Source organism: Nelumbo lutea, chromosome 2 (genome assembly GCF_056320005.1).
Source record: "Nelumbo lutea isolate HS-2025 chromosome 2, American lotus-T2T, whole genome shotgun sequence".
NCBI lineage: Eukaryota > Viridiplantae > Streptophyta > Magnoliopsida > Proteales > Nelumbonaceae > Nelumbo > Nelumbo lutea.
This window is the reverse complement of record NC_142685.1, coordinates 76,300,445-76,320,454: the sequence shown is the minus strand read 5'-3', so window position 1 is coordinate 76,320,454 and position 20,010 is coordinate 76,300,445. Positions and strand designations below refer to the sequence as shown.

At 39.3% G+C, this 20,010-nt stretch overlaps 1 protein-coding gene across 2 annotated transcripts in view; it reads left to right on the top strand.

Annotated features, from left to right (window-relative positions):
* The window catches only part of LOC148871569 (hydroxymethylglutaryl-CoA lyase, mitochondrial-like), a 77,185-nt gene that overhangs the window by 45,179 nt on the left and 11,996 nt on the right, over positions 1–20,010 (top strand). For both annotated transcript variants that reach the window (XM_088973421.1, XM_088973422.1), the window contains exon 7: positions 11,853–11,989. In XM_088973421.1, coding sequence (XP_088829547.1) covers positions 11,853–11,989 — 137 coding nt within the window. The remainder of the gene's footprint in view (positions 1–11,852; positions 11,990–20,010) is intronic.

Genomic DNA, 20,010 nt, shown 5'->3' with positions numbered 1-20,010 from the left:
ATCAGCCACATGGGTTCGGCTCAGCCTTTGTTACAAGGCCTGGCCGAATACACTGTTATGGACAGTGCACCCCTTGAAACCCATCTTATGGGCTCTATGGGCCCAACAGTTACCCTAAGTGGTCCCTGGGCCAAGCCACCTTGTAACACCCAGGGACTGTGGGCAGATGCAAGATTAGCCCATCAGGTATTATCCTCAATGGTCTTACACTTAACCTCTCAGCCCATAATGATCATACACTGCCCGACAAGAGAGGACCTCTCCCTCGGCTGCAAGGAGCAGTGTTGCACTCTCTGCTTATATGGATCCCGGGAATTAAAACCTTTTGCAAATAATTTCGAAACCATAATATATATATTTTCATATCTTATATAAAACATATTTTGCAAAACAAATCTCAACGATTGAAATTGGCTGTCGGCAGTCTTGGTTTCCAACAGAGAGGTGCATCCCCGATCATTACCTTTGTCCGACAAAGGGGCTGATCCTGTCACTATGATCACCCAGTCAGATGAATTCTCAGACTGTCCCAACATACCCAGGTTTTGACCCCTGCTAAGGATCTCACTGATTGGTATATCAAAGACAACCCAATTCGACACCTAGTGCAATATCATAATCAAGTCTAGGGGTCGGGTGTAACTTTTCAGTTTTGCCCATCAATCTCCAAGATCCAGGGCAATACTGGAAATCTGGTCCAGTTCATAGATTCAATTAATCCTACACTGTATGTGCCTAGGGTCTCACCCTGGCAGCTGAGACAGGCCACCCCAACCGACTTGGTGGCACCACAGTGTCAGCCTTGTCAGGATAGGTCTCCCCAGACCGACCCACTGGCTGTGAACATTCTAAACTAACACGAGTCTCATTAAGTGTCCAGTTTAAGGGTATTACATAGAAACATACCAAGGGAACATGAATCAAATATGCACTTTTATTCATTTACAATAAACTCATAAAGTACATCATCTTGATTGAAGCTAAGGGCATACAAAACTGTCTAACATCCCCATCAACTCACAACAATTTGTCACCATAACCTCTTGATTCTTTGCAAGTTGAAACAAGCGAGGGAACAACTCTTCAAGGGACCTATTGTTACACCAATTGTTTTTCCAAGATTTCAAGCGAAGACATAAGCCCAACTTAAGGGACAAACCACTTTGAACCAGAGGGTAGATTTCCATAATTTTCTTCCAAAGAGAGCAACCCAAGGAAGGAAGGACCAAGGTTGTTGTCCAATCCCCTCCATCTGTTTTATACTTGTCTGCCATTAAAGACCTCCACCAGCTAGTTCTTTCTCTAGCAAATCTCCAGACATTTACCCATAAGAGCTTTGTTAAAAGTTTTCAGATTTCTCACCCCTTAGCCACCTCTTTCTTTCGGAGTACACACCTGTTTCCAACTAACTAAGTGTATTTTCTTTTCCTCCTCCTAGCCCTTCCAAAGGAAATTTCTTTGTAGTCTTTCTATTTTGATCGCCACTTTGGTAGGGATAGGGAAGAGAAAGGGGATATAGGAGGGGAGGTTAGACAGAGAACACTTTAGAAGAGTGATTCTACCCTCCAAAGAGAGATATTTGGCATTCCATGATGCCAATTTCCTTTTCAATCTTTCCACCACCGGATCCCAAATTAGAGAGGAAGAGCATTTGCCCTGCAAGGGGAGCCCTAAATACATTGTTGGAAGGTACCTGATTTGACAAGCAAGAGCTTCAGCTAGCACTTCAAGATTCTCAACCTTCCCCACAGGGATTACTCTACTCTTGGCACATTTTACCTTTAAACTTGTTGCCACTTCAAACCAACTAACAACCCAAGCATGATTTTCAGTTGACTTAGATCTGCATCAATAAAACGCAATGTGTCATCTGCAAACTAGAGTAACTGCACTTTTTCCCTACCTGGAACTGATTCAAACCCTTTCCATAAGCCTTCTTCGCTAACTCGATGAACAAAGAGGGACAACACCTCCATTATACAAATGAACATCAAAGGGGAAAGGGGGTCCCCTTGTCTGAGACCTCTAGAGCTTTTAAAGAAGTCAGTTGACTCACCATTGACTAGCACCACAAATTTGGGGGAAGAAACACAAACTTTAATCCAGTTCCTCCATTTCTGACCAAAATTCATCATTTCCAGTACCAAATCCAAACACTTCCAATTAGCATGGTCGTAGGCTTTTTCCAGATCCAGCTTACAAATCAACCCTGATTTGCCTTCGCTTCTCCTTGAGTCTATCTAATGGAGATCGAGGTGCTGGCCAAATGGCTCAAGCTAATATTCCCAAATAATCTCAAGATCCTTTGCAAGGAATCGGTGGGCCAATGACTAGGGTAAGAACAAAGGGGATGAAAGAGGCTTTACAAGGCTTAATCATGGAAGTGCGTGACAAAGAGGCTGTTCTACAAGATTCTAAGACTGTTCTAACAGTTCCCAAAGCTTCACCAAGGATAATCACCTATCTTTATGTGCAAGACGATGTGCAAGGCTTAGAACTTGAAGAACAAAGCTTGATGGGCTTGGCGCATGAACATGATAAGAAAAGGCCCAATTTGCATGTTAAGATGTATTGATGGGCTTGTTTTGTCTTGTTGGGCTTGTCTTTATCTTGTTCTGTTTACTTTGACTTTTCTATGCTTAGTTGTCATTAGTTATAGTCTTTTAGAAGGATTTCTATATCAAGGCCGATTTGCTTTCCTAAATTAAAGGGATCCTCATCATTTAGGTGTTTCTTGATAAGATAATCATTAGTTAGGAGTTTCCTTGTAAGATTAGGAGTTTCCTTATAAGATAATGATGTTTACATGCCTATATAAAGGCCACAACTATGTAATACGAGATTGATCAATAATATAGAGGTATTTTCAGCAAGCTTAGCCTTGCCTTCTTGTGTTCTTGGTAGAATACAATATCTTGACTTATCAAGGGAGTGATCAACCTTTGTGGCGTCTTCAAGATTGGGGTCTTTAAGGAATTAGTTTCCTTAAGGTTCTAATCTGATAAACTATAGCTTGTTTTCTAGCTTCTGGGTGCACATAACAACTTGATTCAAGAGTGTTCCTAGAGCAGGTCGTCTAGTGCGTCCTTATCACTATCAATTCATTTGCCACCAGGACACTATCTAACAACTATCTTCTCGGCATAAATACAAATTGATTCTTTACAATCATAGAATTCATCACTGATTTCATTCTTTCTGCAAGAACCTTAGCCAGAATTTTACAGAAGCTATTTAATAAACTGATGGGCCTGAAGTCTTTAATGTTGGTTGCCCCTTTGGCCCTTCCACTTTAGGTATTAAGGAGATGAACGCGGAATTTAGACTTCTTTCTAGAGCTGCATTTTGATGGAAGTCTTGAAACACTTTCATTAAATCCTCTTTCACCACCTCCCAGCACTTCTTATAGAAAAGGCTTGTAAGACCATCTGGCCCTAGAGATTTATCTACTTCCATATTCTTGATCACATGCCATATTTCAGCCTCAGTAAAGGGGGCTTCCATTTCTCTTTGTTGAGAATCAGAAATCTTCCTAAACTCTAGATTTGTAGGATAAGGTCTTCTAGTCCAAATTTCCTGGAATAATTCTGCAAAGTACTTGGTGGCAATGAGCTTCATTTTAGCCCCATCCTCTCCCACTAACTCCTCAAACTCCAGCCTCACAAGCTGCTTATATCTAATTCTTGCATTTTCCATTTTATGAAAAAACGTGGAGTTCCTGTCCCCCTCCTTAAGCCATTTGACCTTGACCCTTTGCCTCCACTTAATTTCATCTCTAACAGTAGCCTGTCAATGGACATCTTTGCTTCCACTCTTCTCTTTCTATCTTCCTCAGTTAGAGGACCGGATTCCTCAGCTGTATCCAGCTCCTTAATCACTTCAAGGCATCTCTTTTTCTTTGATTCTGATATCCCATGGTACTCTCGTCTCCAAGACTTCAGGGTGTCCTTGACTACTTTGATTTTCTTAGCAAATTTGAATGAACTCGTACCTTCTAGCTGCAATTCAATCCATTTAGAGGTCAACAAGGGAACCAGCCCCTCCTCTTCAAACCACATATTTTCCATTTTGAAGGGGGTTTTATTCGGATTTTGCATTCCACACACCAACTGGATAGGAGCATGATTCGAAATAGGTCTTGGGAGGGCCACTTGCTTTATGGGACTAAATGCATCTTCCCAATCTGGAGATATGAGAAATCTATCTAACTTGACCAATGCTGAGGTTTCCTGGTTATTAGTCCAAGTATATTGAGCCCCCAACAAAGGGAGAACAATAAGATCAAAACCATCCACAAAGTCAGCAAACCTTCTCATGTCCCTTGTCTGCCTATTTCCACCCTTTCTTTCCTCCAAGAATCTAACCACATTAAAGTCCCCCCCTATTACCCATGGGATAGAGTGCACCCCTCTTGCTTCAGCCAGGTCTTCCCACAACCTATCCCTCTCTGCACTAATTGTGGGCCCATATAAACTTTAGTGAATTACCCTTGAAAGCCTCCCTCAAACTCCAAGATTACCGTTACCGTAAAAGCCCCCACATGAGAAGAGACAAGCTTACATTTTGATCTGTCCCATATCGTTAGGATACCCCTCGCACTTCCTCTCGCCAATTTACTCACCCACCTTACTTGGCCCTCCAAACACTTCTGATTATTTCTGCTTCCGCTGCATCCAACTTGGTTTCTTGGAAGAACACCACATCCGATTTCTATCTTTTAAGTAGATCGCAGATCACCATCCTTCTCTTACCTGACCCTAACCCCCTCACATTCCACAAAAGAATTTTTAAATCCATAAAACAAATTAGAGAAACCCCCACCCTTTCAATGACCTTTCTTCTCCCCTCCCCCTCTTATAGATCCCTCTCCCTTTCCTGCTTTGTCATTTAATCCCCAAGCCAACCTCATCATTTCCCTACTTTTTTCACTCCATTTCCACCTTTTTTTGCATTCAGCTTACCCTGCAGAAGGCAGTTTTGGTTTTGATATGGCTATTTCCCAAAGGAAGATTAAAGCACTAGGTAAATAATAACATTGATTTAATATTAATATTTTACACTCCTAATATTTTTAGTTAGTCTAATCACTAATTCAGTTAACATTTATACTTTTTAGCTGATTGGTGGACCATATTTGGTGCTTCTACCCCAAATCTACAAAAGATTGCAGTGAAAGTCCTAAGTTTGACATGTAGTGCATCGGGATGTATGCCAAACTACTACACTAGAATACTTCTATTTTTTTGGATAAATTATTTTAAATTTACACTTTTAATTTTTTGAATTAACAAATTCATACTAAGAAAAGAAATTGGTTGGATCAGAAGCGATTGAATGACTTGGTATTTGTTAAGTTCAACATATGCTTAAAGAAAGTTTTGACTCACGTAGCACCAATGACCCCATTTCACTAAAAGATATAGATGAGAGTAATTAATGGTTAATGGGGGAGGTAGGACATGATGAGCATGGTGCAGAAGCTGATTTGGTATTTGATGATGATACACTAACATGGGGAGATATTGCTCGTGCTTCTGGAGTTGAAGAGCCACTAAGGTATACAAGGTCTAGAGCTTCAACTTCACAAGCAAAAGCAACAAAAGCTAGTGGAAAAAGACCAAGACAACTTCAATTGGAAGATGAAGAAGAAGTTGATGTTGAAGTTAAAGTTGAAGAAGAAATGAAAGAGAATTTTGATGACCGCAAGTCAGATGACAATGAAGATGAAGAGGATGCTGGTTGAGTCTTGAAGAATGGCTGAAACATTAGACTCATTTCGTTTGTAGAAAATTGTCTATGACTTTTGTTTTGTATAAAATTGTCTATGACTCATTTTTTGGATAGAAAACTGTCTATGACTCTTCTTTTTCGTAAGAAATTGTCTCTCTTTTTTTGAAAGAAAATTGCTTATGACATGACTTTGACTCTATGTGATTGTTCATTGTATTGCATTGATGGCTTGCAGCTTACTTGAAATCATGAACTTAATGTTGATTGATGAGTACTTGAGAACTTGATTATTTTAGATTTTTGTTGTTATTTGACATATTAATAGGTTGTTTGTTAATTATTTGACATATTAGTACTTGAGAACTTGATCCTATCACTATGATCACCCACTTGAGTAATTTCCCAAGCTGCCCCAACATACCCAGATATTTGAACCTTGATGGATCTCACTAGTTAGCATATTAAAGACAGTTCAGTCCAAAAACCTAGTGCTTTCCAGTTTTGCCCATCTATCTCCATGGTCCAAGGCATAACTCGAAATTAGTCTAGATCCAGTATTTCTTCCAAACACCCACTAGTGGTGCTTGGGGTCCAAACCTAGAAACTGAGATAGGTTGCTCCACCAATTCAGTAGCACACTAATGTCAGCGTTGTCAGGATAAACTCCCCAAGTTTATCCAATGGTTGAGAACATTCTAAACTAATACGAGTCTCATAACTGTCTAGTCTAAAGAGTAATTAACAGACACCAATTTAAACATAAAACAATAATGTACTTAAAGAAGAGACAAAAAGATATGAAGAATGGGATATCTCATTATGCTTCTGTACATCGAAATTTATAGCTCTCTCTAGGAAACAAACTAGGTAACAAATCTCCCTAATTAAAGGATACAAACTAGGTAACGAATCTCCCTAATTAAAGCATACAAACTAGGTAACATATCTCCCTAATTAAAGGGAAGATAAAGCTAATTCCTAAAAAATTTGTACAGCTCACAAATCTCTCAACTACTTAAAATAGCACAAAATCAAATATAATACATAATTACAGAAATCTTCCAACACTCCCCCTCAAGCTGGCATGAATATATCACTCATGGCAAGCTTGCTAACTAAGTTCTCATACTGTGCCCTAGGAAGCCCTTTGGTGAGAATGTCTGCTACTTGGCTTGTGGTGGGTATGTAGGACATGCATATCACGCCACTATCTATCTTCTCCTTGATGAAGTGTTTATCCACTTCTACATGCTTTGTTCTATCATGTAGAACTGGATTATGAGCTATGGAAATAGCTGCCTTGTTATCACAATAGACTTTAATAGGTGTTGGTGTTGGAACCTTCAATTCTTCTAGGAGCCTTTTGATCCATAGCACTTCACAAAAGCCATGTGCAACAAAGCGGAATTTTGCCTCTGCACTACTCCTTGCTACAACACTCTGTTTTTTGCTTCTCCAAGTGACCAAATTCCCTCCTACCAAAGTGCAGTAACCTGAAGTAGATCTTCTATCATTTATATCACCTGCCCAATCTGCATCTGTGTAGGCTTCGACTTGGAGATGACCCTATTTTTGAACAAGAGTCCTTTCCCCGGAGTTCCTTTCAGATATCTCAAAATTTTGAACACAACTTCAAAGTGAGTAGGTCCAGGTGAATGCATAAACTGACTTACTACACTTACTGCAAAGGCTATGTCAGGTCTTGTGTGCGACAAATAGATTAGTCTTCCAACTAATCTTTGATAATGTTCTCGATCAACCACCTCATTTACTGTTACTGCTTTTAACTTCATATTTGGGTCCATTGGAGTTTCTGCGGCTTTACAACCTGTCATCCCTGTCTCCTTAAGCAAATCAAGAATGTATTTGCGTTGGTTGATAAAGATTCCCTCCTTGGACCTTGCAAACTCCATTCCGAGAAAATATTTAAGTTTTCCCAAGTCTTTAATGTCAAATTCAGCCTCAAGCTTATTCTTCAACTTGTTGATTTCAAATAAATCATCCCCAGTCATGATAATATCGTCTACATACACTATCAAAATAGCTATTTTACCTTTGGCGGAGTGCTTGAAAAATAAAGTATGATCAACTTGACTTTGTGAGAAGCCGTGCCGCCTTATTGCATTCCCAAATCGTTCAAACCAAGCTCTTGGTGATTGCTTTAGCCCATATAGGGATTTTTTTAACCTGCAAACTTTGCCTCTTCCAAGACTTTCTTCAAAACCTGGTGGTAGGTTCATATATACTTCTTCCTTTAGGTCTCCATTCAAGAATGCATTCTTGACATCGAACTGACGAAGTGGCCAGTTAAAATTAACTGCAAGGGAAAGAAGTATTCTGATAGAGTTAATTTTAGCAACAGGAGCAAAAGTCTCTTGGTAGTCTATACCATGAGTTTGGGTAAATCCTTTTGCTACGAGTCTTGCTTGGTATCTCTCCACACTTCCATCAGCCTTGCACTTTACTATAAACACCCATTTGCATCCAACTGTCTTCTTGTCATGGGGTAGATAGTAATACTCCATGTATTACTCTTTCTAAGAGCATTCATCTCTTCCATCACAGCTAACCTCCATTTCGGATCATCTAATGCTTCCTGAACAGTTCTTGGCACATACAGATTAGAAATCCTAGACACAAATGCTTTATGAGTATGTGATAATTTCTCATATGACAAGCATTTTGCAATAGGATGTTTTGTGCAAGTTTGGGTTCCTTTTCTTAATGAAATTGGAATGTCAAGATCTGAAGAAGACAGATTAGGCAAATCATTAGATAAAGACGGAATAGGGGTAGAAGAAGGATTACTCTGAGTTGTAGGATCTTCACTCGGCAAATTGGATTGGACTTTTGCTGTAGGAACAACTGGAACAGTAGTACTTTTGTGAAACTTCTTCCTGGTATAAAACTGAAGCTCAGGATGAGGATTGTGATCCGTTTGAAGTACTTCTCCCCTGTCTCTAATAACGTAGTTTCTGGCAAATTTGGATTAAGAGTACTATCACTAGGTTCCATTCTTTCAACAATTGTTTTCGAACCTTGCTTATCAGAATTAATCAAAGGTATAAATTCTTCTAGAATAGGTAAAGTTTCCCAAAAATTATTTTCCTTACTTATGTTCTCCCCCTGAAGAGAATTTTTTTGAAAGAAAGGTTGGTCCTCAACAAAGTGTACATCCATACTCTCAAAAAATTTCTTTGTAACTGGATTAAAGCATTTGTACCCTTTTTTATTAGATGCATAACCAAGAAACACACATTTTTCAGCTTTTGGATCCAGTTTTGATCGAAAAACATTTGGTATATACACATAATAGACACAACCAAACACTTTTAAAGGAAGATCCGTAGTTATTCGAGATGTGGGAAAACAATTTTTTAGATTCTGTAAAGGAGTTTCATATTTTAAAACTCGAGATGGCATTCTATTTATCAGATAACATGCAGTTAGGAGAGCATTTCCCCAGAGATATTTAGATACATTCATAGAAAACATGGTGTGTCACGACAAGTTGATTGATGGATAATACCTTTTTCGGTTAGAAATGCTCCTAAGTATTTGTTAAAGTATTCAGTCCCATTATCTGATCTTAGAATACCAATTTTGGTTTGAAATTGATTTTCAATCATTAGGAAAAATTCTTTAAATCTTTGTTCAACCTCTGATTTCCCTTCCAACAAGTAAACCCAACATACCCTTGTATGGTCATCAATAAAAGTCACAAACCATTTTTTTCCAGAAAGTGTGTTAACCTTAGATGGGCCCCAAACATCACTATGTAACAAATAAAATGATTTTGAAGCAGAATAAGGTTTTATTGGAAATAAAGCACAATGATCTTTAGCCAAATGACAAGACTCACAATGAAGTTTTGACCAATCAACTCCTTTAAACACTTTAGGAAATAAATATTTGAGATATGGAAAACTAGGATGTCCTAATCTTCTATGCCATAATATAACTTGATCACAGACATGGATTGAACTCGTACTACTTAAACCATGAACTTTTTTGTTACCAGTAGAGGTTTCATCAAAGTAGTAGAGTCCATTTATCTCTAGTAGTTCCAATCGTCTTCCCTGAGTTATGGTCTTGAAAAACACAAGTGGAAGGAAGAAAAAGAATGGAGCAGTTAGTATCTTTCGACAATCTGCTGACAGAAAGAAGATTGCAGGCAAGTTTTGGAACATGTAAAACAGATTTCAGAGTAATTTTTTCTGAAATTTTAATGTTTCCTTTGCCTTCAATAGATGAAAGACTACCATCAGCTATTCTTACTTTTTCAAAACCGGAACAAGGATAATAGGAACTAAATAGGTTAGAGCAACTTGTCATATGATCGGAGGCCCCTGAATCTATGATCCAAGGGCCGGATTTTCCTAGCATTGAGAATGCCAAAGAATTGCTACCTGTTTGTGCCATAGACCCGATGGGAGTATTAGGTGACGAATAAGATTTTAGAAGTTTAAGTAGATGATCTATTTGCTCTTTGCTGAATGGGGATGATTCGGCCTCGTTTGCTGTAGGTATATTCTGTCCACCAGGTTTGTTCACCCTCCAATTGGGTGGTCTCCCGTGCAGTTTGTAGCAATTCTCTCGGGTATGGCGAGGTTTCCCACAGTAGTCACAGCGTAGGTTATTCTTGTCTCCAACCCGCTGATTTTGGGCTGACTTTCGACTGACTTGGGCCTCGGAAATAATCAGGGCTGACTCTGCCATAGGTCCGGTTGTACCTACAGCCTTCTTTCCAAGCATCACTTGTCTCCGGCTTTCTTCTCTACGTACTTCTGCAAATACTTCACCAGTTGGGGGCAGAGGGTTTCTTCCAATAATTCGGCCATGAGCCTCATCGAATTCAACGTTTAAACCTGCAAGAAACTTGAAGACTCGGCCAACATTCACCATCTTCTTGTGATAATTGCAGTCATCGGGTGACTTCCACTCGTAATCGTTGAATAAGTCCAGGTCCTGCCAAATTCTCTTAAGAGAATTAAAATACTTAGTCACAGAATTCTCACCTTGGCGAATATCTCCGAGTTGTAGAGATAATTCGTACACTTGGTATTGATTCTCCAAATCAGAGTACATCTGTGAGACATTGTCCCATAATTCCTTGGCTGTAGAATAGCAGAGATAATTTGCACCTATCTCTTCAATCATGGAGTTAACCAACCAAGTCATCACCATGGAATCTTCAGCATCCCAAACAGCATAGGCTGGATCCTTCACATCAAGCTTCTTCGTGTCTCCTGTGATATAGCCAATTTTCCCTCTCCCTCTGAGATACATGCGAACAGATTGTGACCACCGGAGAAAGTTGTCACCATTTAGTCGGATTGTAGTGATCTGAATAGAGTGATTTTCAGGCAGATTCCGGACAATCTGGGGCTCAGGCTGAGAAGGCTGAGAACTGGACGTGACTTCAGACATTTTTAGGGACAGAAATGCAGAAACAAACCCTAGGTCTTTTCTGCTCTGATACCATAAAGAAGAGACAGAAAGATATGAAGAATGGGATATCTCATTATGCTTCTGTACATCGAAATTTATAGCTCTCTCTAGGAAACAAACTAGGTAACAAATCTCCCTAATTAAAGGATACAAACTAGGTAACAAATCTCCCTAATTAAAGGATACAAACTAGGTAACATATCTCCCTACTTAAAGGGAAGATAAAGCTGATTCCTAAAAAATTTGTACAGCTCACAAATCTCTCAACTACTTAAAATAGCACAAAATCAAATATAATACATAATTACAGAAATCTTCCAACAGTACTTTATTCATTTATTGATAAATGTTTATGTACATCAATCTGATTAGAGCTAAGGGCATACACTGTCTAACATTTCATGCAATGAACATAGCACACAAATTTCATTATGCGGCTAAACTCAAATAGTTGGGATAAGGCTTGCTTAAGTTAAATTCAGTTTGTACTCATTATCATAAAGTCTGATCTTTGCTCTATGTTGTACACTATGATTATTTTTTATGTATCATTTCTCTTTTATCATTATCATCATAAAGTCTGTCATAGAAGAAAAAACAATACAATGTTTTGTGTGTTCTTATCATTGTTACAAAAATAATTGAAATAATTGTTTGTGCAATAATGGTAGGTATGTATCATGTGTTGTTGGGTGCCCAGTGGAAGGACCGGTTCTACCTTCAAAAGTAGCATATGTAGCGAAGGAGCTTTATGATATGGGTTGCTTTGAAATCTCGCTTGGTGATACAATTGGGGTTGGAACACCTGGTAATGTTCTAAACCATTTTCATTTTCCAAAAATACATCAAGTTAGAACTTAAGCTTAAAATATTTCACAAAGGCATCCTTTGCTTTGAAGTTTGGACTTAGAATCCCACTTGTGGAGCACTGCAAAAATTATTTATTGGGGTATTAGTTGCATTAATGGGGATATATTGATGTATTTGCCTATTGCAAGGTAACTTTTTGGGCTGAGTCAGCCGACAACTGTGAGAACTTGCATTCAAGTCTGACAGCATACTCTTTTTACAAAAGAAAAAAAAAGGCAAAGTTTAGGCTTCTATCCAGTCCATCCCTCCCAAAACCTGGGATAAAGAGGACCAACATTAGGTAACCCTTTTTCTTAAATTTATGTAATAAAGAAGTTTAGGTTTGAGTCTTCTGGTAAATATGGCCTTTGGTCATCCATCTGGAAGGTTTTTACTATGTTATTTAGAGTGCTAAATTGGGCTGTTGATTGAGGATTTCCATTGTCTATTTAATAAGATGTTTTGTTCAATCATCTATGTGGTCATAATTCATAAATCCAAAATGCCCAAATCTTGGCTAAGACCTTTGATAGGTTGCAGATGATTCTCATAGATTAGATTATTATGAATGCCTAAGAAACATGGTTTTGCTCAAATTTTCTCCGGTCTATTCCCATCAACTATTGCTATTTGCAAACACAATATCTTGATTTGATGGATTTGATTTTACCATATTTGTTTTGAGGGAAATATGGGGATGGGATGAGAAAAACGTGGGATGTGAGATCCAAAAATCATGTAATCGGGGTTGCACCAAAACAGTGCGACCTTGGTGGAAAAACTCGAGAAAACTTGCTTCATTTGCTTGAAGAAGGGGTATGGGCTTCTTCTTCACCAAGGCATTCACCGGCGATGACAAACATCGTTGATGACGAACCTCCGAGTGCTGACACTCCTCGTGAAGCAGTAGTAGTGCTAACACTCCTTGTGAAGCAGAACCACTTTGTCCTAATAAACTCTCCCGTACACCAACTCTACTCTCTTTAGGCTTAGGCATCTCTTCTTCTTCTTCTTCTTTATCGTCGTCTAGCTGCAGTTTCTTTCTGTGTGTTGAAGTAAATTGCAGCTATTGGGAGCCCCAGGCCGTTCTTTCTGTTCCGAGAACTTCCTTGTGTTAAGCTGGAGGCTTCACTATTTGCCTCCCCCTCTGCTTGAACAGAATGAAGACAAACCTGTGGATGCCGATAACTGGCTTCGGGGTCTCACACCCCACGATTTCTCTGCCTGTGATCAAGATGGATTCCATATATATATGAAGAAATAAATCAATAAAGAAGACTTTTCAGGGAGAGAGACCTGCTTACCGAAGGATGAATCGGTTGTGCCAGGAATATCCGTAACAATCTTGAAAGTTAAGAGTTATGGTGAGCGTTAGTGGGTGGCAGAGCAAGGAGGCGTAGGAACTCCAGAGGTGCGCGTTATGATGAACTGGCCGCCAAAATGGAGTCCTTTGACGTTGGAGCTCGGCTTGAAAGTAGGATCTGATGAGGATTTACTCCGAGAACTCTACGGTGGGCGTAGGTTGATCTCTGGGGATGAAATCCCGTGTAGAGCTCGGCTTGGTAGTGGTGGGTGTTAGGGGGTGCCACTCTGTTACTTCTTCTCTTTCTCTTCCATGGCGGTAGGTTGCGGTTTCTGCTTTCTAACCCAAACAATCATTGGATAGAATACTCCAATTGCATGTGTTCCAACAACCCACTACAGCACTATTGGACCAATTATGGGAGGAAGCAGACAATAATAAGGAACTCCAAGCAATAAAAGCGCAGTTGTTGCAACAACCAGGTATCAAACCTGGGTATTCTATCCAAGGGTCAGTGCTGTACTATAAAGGTAGAATGGTGTTGTCAGCGGACTCAGCCCTTTTGGACCAGCTAATGAATTACTTCCATGCGACACCGATGGGTGGACACTCAGGAGTCCTATGCTAAATTCCATAAGGAAATACATATCTACATGCCAGGTATGTCAACAATGCAAATATGAGGCCCAATCCCCAGCTGGCTTGCTAAAACCATTACCCATACCTAGCCAAGTTTGGGATGATGTTTCTATGGATTTTATAACGGGCCTACCAACCTCTGCCGGTAAATCAGTAATATTAGTGGTGGTTGATCGCCTTACAAAATACAACCATTTCTTAGCACTGTCACATCCAATTACTGTAATTACAGTAGCTGACACTTTTGTTTGGGAAATAGCTCGTCTTCACGGTTTCCCAAAGTCTATTGTTTCTGACAGAGATCCAATCTTCATCAACCTCTTTTGGAAAGAACTTTTTTGCCTCCAAGGCGTACAGCTAAGCAAATCCACAAGCTACCATCCATAGTCAGATGGGAAAACAGAGGTGGTCAATTGTTGCTTAGAAACATATTTACGATGCTTCACCGGAACCAAGCCTAGACAATGGTTCAACTGGTTGCATTGGGCTGAATGGTGGGACAACACTACCCATCTGATATTAGGGGGAATGACCCCTTTTAGGGCATTATATGGTCATGACCCACCTACACTGAATTTCCAATGAGAAGGGTTCTATAGTAGTAGTTTCACTTGAAGAACACCTGCTGAATCGAGACATCATTCTACAGGAACTTAAACAGAACCTGCCTGGGGCCCAACAATGGATGAAACAATCATATGATAAACATCATAGAGAAGTACACTATCAGGTTGGTGACATGGTTTACTTGAAATTGCTCCCCTACAAGTTGCTTTCAGTACAAAAACAATGATGGAACAAGCTGGCACCTTGCTACTTTGGACCTTTCAAGATCATGGAGAAAATTGGACCTCTTTCATACAGATTGGATCTCCCACCAGATTCAAGAGTGCACCCAGTTTTCCATGTCTTAGTTCTCAAAAAAATGCTTGAAACCAGATGCTATAACTCAACCATATCTTCCCAAATTCCAAGTGATATGGACCTAGAAACAGAGCCGGTGCGTATCACTAAGTTCAGATGGGCCAAGAAAGGCTCCCACATTATTCCAGAAGCTTTAGCCGTCTGGTCACAGCTGCCAGAAGAGGATGCAACGTGGGAACCCTATCTATAACTACAACACCAGTTTCCCCATATTGACCTTAAGGGAAAGGTCCAACTTATCCAGGGGGGGTTTTAAGACCAAGAGCTGCGTCAAACCAAGATCCATGCACGGGAACAGCCGGCTTACATATAAAGTTTACAAGAAAAGGGAGAAGCCACGTCAGCAAGAGGTTAATCCAAGTTGCAGACTGTTAGAACAAAGTAACAGTCCTACAACAAACTGTAACAGTTTTGTAACAAACTGTGTACTGTAAACAACTTACCTGGGCTATAAAGACCAGGGGAAGAAAGGATGAAAGGAAGAATTCCTTTCGAACATCCCTCTCTCTCCCCCTCTGTTCCCCTTCAGTTTTTCCTCTCTCCATGGGAGCTTGGTTCACTGTACGAACACTGAGTTAGGCAGCACCTAACAAAATCCTTTTTCCACTATTTCCATTCTTGAACCTGGTAGGCATGAGCTCTAGATGTAGCTTCCAATAGGTGTCTTTAGTATGTTTAGTCTTCTTGTAGTACTCACAAACAACATCTTTCTTCTTAGTGTTGACCTTTGACTTCATCCTGGCATTAGCATGGTGATCAACTTGTGGGTCTACAGACTAAACCTGTCTTCTGCTCTCCTCATACTCACCATAGCATATGCCTGAAACAAAGTCACGTCATCCTTTGCTAAAACATTTTGCCTCACAATATCATTCCGGGTTGAGTCCGGTGAGGAACTCAAAAGATTTTATTTCTCTCCACCAACTTCCTATTTGTTTCAGCATACTTTGAACATCCCCAAACAACAGTTTCCATCAATTCAATCTCCTGCCAACGAGATTTCAGCATGGAGAAGTAGATGGCTAAGAGCTTCTCCCCCTCTCTCAGGTTATTCACATCATTCTTCAATTTGTAGGCTCGGGCAAAATTCAACTTTTGGGTATAGGCCTCTGTGACACCGTTCCACACTTCCTTTGCAGTTTCCATCCACAATGCCAACTAATATGTGGCTGCATTGAATTTACTAACCACACTACTGTGTAATTTTCTTGCAGCCACCTTTCATAGTTAGGATCACCCTTTGCAGGTTTCTTCTTGCTCCTGGTCATGTAACCCCATTTCCCTCTACTACACGCGTGCCTTTATAGACTGAGACATAGGCAAAATAGTTGGTTTCATCCAAGTTTATAGTGGTCATTGCTCCTAACAGAGTCTCTATAGTCTCTACAGTTGGTCACTGCTCCTAACAGAGTCTCTATAGTCTCTACAGTTGGTCACTGCTCCTAACAGTGGTTTCATCCAACTTTCTCCTCCAATTTGCTTCATTGATTGAACAAATGCAAAAGGAAATCAAATTAGGGCTTTACTAATCAAGAATTGCTAACCAAAAGCAAAAAACTACTATTCAACCACCCAAACTAGGGTTTCACAGGACTCGATAGGATGGGAGGAGAGAAAGTGCAGCCGCTCCTACTAGAGGTTCCAGAACACTACCCAACCTAATTGATCTTAGAGGAAATAAAAAAATTCCCTTTAATCCATAAGCCCTATCTTCAAAGTGTCTCTAGAACCCATAACTAAGTTTCTCCAATTATTTAGAGAGAAGAGAGTAGTTTGATCTCTCTCATTTGATTATATTATGTTGAAATAAAAATGTGTAAAGTTAAAAAGAAATAAAAACAGGCCCATAAAGAAGGGCCATACAACAGAATTAACAACAGATATAATGCTATTAAAACAAAGAAAACTAAGGCCCATTCGGCCCAATCTCTCTACAGTTGGTTCAGCTGGAGCTGAACCCGCTTTTCCTTTTATGTGTGAAAATTGGCCAAAAAAAGTTTATCCCTATATACACCTTGTTTAGTCAACCAATGCATTTGCAGATCAGTTAACCCACCTAAAGGTGGCCTCAACCTCTCTAGCTATAGCTAATTTCAAAACTTCTTTCATGCCTGAGAATGCACCCAAAGTCCCATGCTTTTATTAATCATCCATCCCACAACCAACATGGACTCCTCTTCAACCTCTTTTTCTCTTAGATTCAGCTACTTGGATAACCTTAATCCTTGAACAAGAACTGCAATTTCTGTTGTCAAGGAGTCACCACCCCTATTGGTCCTGAGAATAGGGATATTATAGAGCCCATCCCATCCCTGAAAACTTCCCCATACCTGAAGGGCCTGGGTTGCCATATGAGCTACCACCAAAATCCATTTTAATTCTATTGCTTCTGGAAAGAGCCCACCTTTCTTGCACCATAACATTTTTCAAAGTGGTTGGAACTGCCATCACATTCCACCCTTTAATGAATTCATCAACTTTAATGTCATTAAAGATCATCCACTTTTAAAGCAGTTGAGGCTGCTATCAAATTCCAATCCAAGTTGAGAATATTATATAATGTTTATTTATTTTTTATAATTTTTGAAAATAGAATATAAATAATAATTATTTAAATAAGAAATAATTATTAATTACATTTTCACTTAGAAGTTGTGCAAATGCATGTTTTATGGTGCGATAGGATAGTTAGGTTTTCCCATCCCTTAAAACTTAAGAATTATTATTTATAAATTATAGTTAAGCATAGGTTTTTTAATGAAATTATAATTTACTATGTTGTATTTCTTCATAAAACCATTAAAATATACTAATTCAATGCATGTACACCACATTGAGGCCTTAAATTTGGTGTTATTGTCGTATTTTTATGGTTTATTGAAGTATTTATAGTGTTTCCAATACGTATCTTAATTTTTCTTCGATATACATGTGTATCCAAGGCGTATCCCGATATGTCTATTAAAATTGTCTTTCCGATACACGGCATTTCCAATACTTTGAACCTTGTTTATTAGTTGAAAATAAGTGAATTGTTTAAAGATTTCTTGTGGTATAGGAACTTTGGTCCCCACCAACACTTCAAAGGAGGAAATTGAACTTTAGAGATGAAGAGGGCAGAATTATTGGTACGCTTGTGGGACCAATAGGAGAAGGAGATTTGTTGAGCTATCAAATTGATTACAAATCGTACAATTAATTGAAAGAACAATTTATACATATATTTGTATCATTTTAGCCCCGATTCGATTTGAATCATACGATTCAAATTGTGGATGATTTTGAAAACATTGGTTTCAAGTGGACAAAAATCACAGGAAATGGACTAGATACTTTAGCAAAACAAGTGATTGTACGGGGAGAACATGTTTTCGGTAGTGTTGTAATTAGAATGTGTAGGAAATTGTGGACCCCACATTAGTGTACTCGTGTGACAACCTGAGTTGTATTTAGATTCAAGTAATTGATTAGGATTAGCTTTCCTAATAGGATTAGTTTTAATCTTATCTTATCTTACCTTGCCATGTAAGCATTAAGTCCTATTACAATTATGAAACTATGTATATAAATTTAAAGGGTGGGGCGGCTGTTTTACAACACCAACCACTTTCTTCTAAAACCCTTCCATGAGTTCTCCCTCTTATCTCTCTTCTCTTCTATTTTCCTTTATTTTCTGTTCAAAATCTAAAAGATATCTTTGCCAGTAGCAAAGATGACCACTATCAGTGTCCTATTATCTCTTGCAGCTAGTTATTCTTGGCCATTGTATCAGATGGATGTTGAAAATGCCTTCCTCAATGGAGACTTGCAGGAAGAAGTTTACATGCAGTTGCCTCCTAGATTTTATGGTACGGAGACAAGAAAAAAGGTTTGTTGGTTGAACAAAGCCTTATATGGACTAAAACAATCCCCCAAAGCTTGGTTTGATAGATTCATATGAGCCCTTGAAAGGTGTGGATATGTGCAGGCCCAGTCAGACCACACCTTGTTTATTAAGAGAGTGGATTCTTCCGTAACCTTGCTTGCTTTGTATGTGGACGATATTGTAGTAACAGGGAGTGATACTAGTGAAACCGAGTCTCTTAAGCAACTCCATCAAGAGTTTGAGGTAAAAGATTTGGGGGAACTACGATACTTCTTGGGCATTGAGGTAGCTAGATCCTAGCATGGGATTTTTGTCTCTCAACGAAAATATGTCCTTGATCTACTAGAAGAAATAGGAAAGTTGGGAGTTAAGCTTGTAGACACACCTATTGAACAGAACCACAGATCAATGCAGAGGGTGGAGAGCTTCTTGAAGATAAAGCTATGTTCCAACGGTTAGTTGGAAAACTTCTCTATCTTTGCCTCACACGACCTGACATCAGTTATGCAGTCAGTGTAGTTAGTAGTATGTGCACTCTCCTAGAATTACTCACCTCCTTGCAGTTGAGAGGATATTGTTAGACAGTGTATGCCCTTAGCTCCAATCAGATTGATGTACATTATGACATTTATTGTAAATGAATAAAGTACATATTTGATTTGTGTTATTGTGGTGTGTTTCTGTGTAATACCCTTAAATTGGACACTTAATGAGACTCGTGTTAGTTTAAAATCTTCACAGCCGTTGGATAGGTCTGGGGAGATTTATCCTGCTAAGGCTGACACTGATGTGCCGCCAAGTGTTGGGGTGGCCTGTTTCAGCTGCCAGGGTGAGACCCGAGGTACATGTAGTGTAGGTTTGCTAGAAACCTTGAACTGGACCAGATTTCCAGTATTGCCCTGGACCTTGGAGATTAGTGGGAAAAACTGGAAAGTAACACCTGACCCCTAGACTCAATTATGATACTGCACTAGGTGTCGGATTGGGTTGTCTTTGATATGCCAATCAGTGAGATCCTTAGAGGGGTCAAAACCTGGGTATGTTGGGACAGTTCGAGAATTCATCTGAGTGGGTGATCATAGTGACATGATCAGCCCCTTTGTTGGACAAAGGTAATGATCGGGGATGCACTCTCTCTAATGGAAACCGAGACTGCCGGTAGCCAATTTCAATCGTTGAAATTTGTTTTGCAAAATATATTTTATATATGGATATAAATATATATATCATGCTTTCAAATAATTTCCAA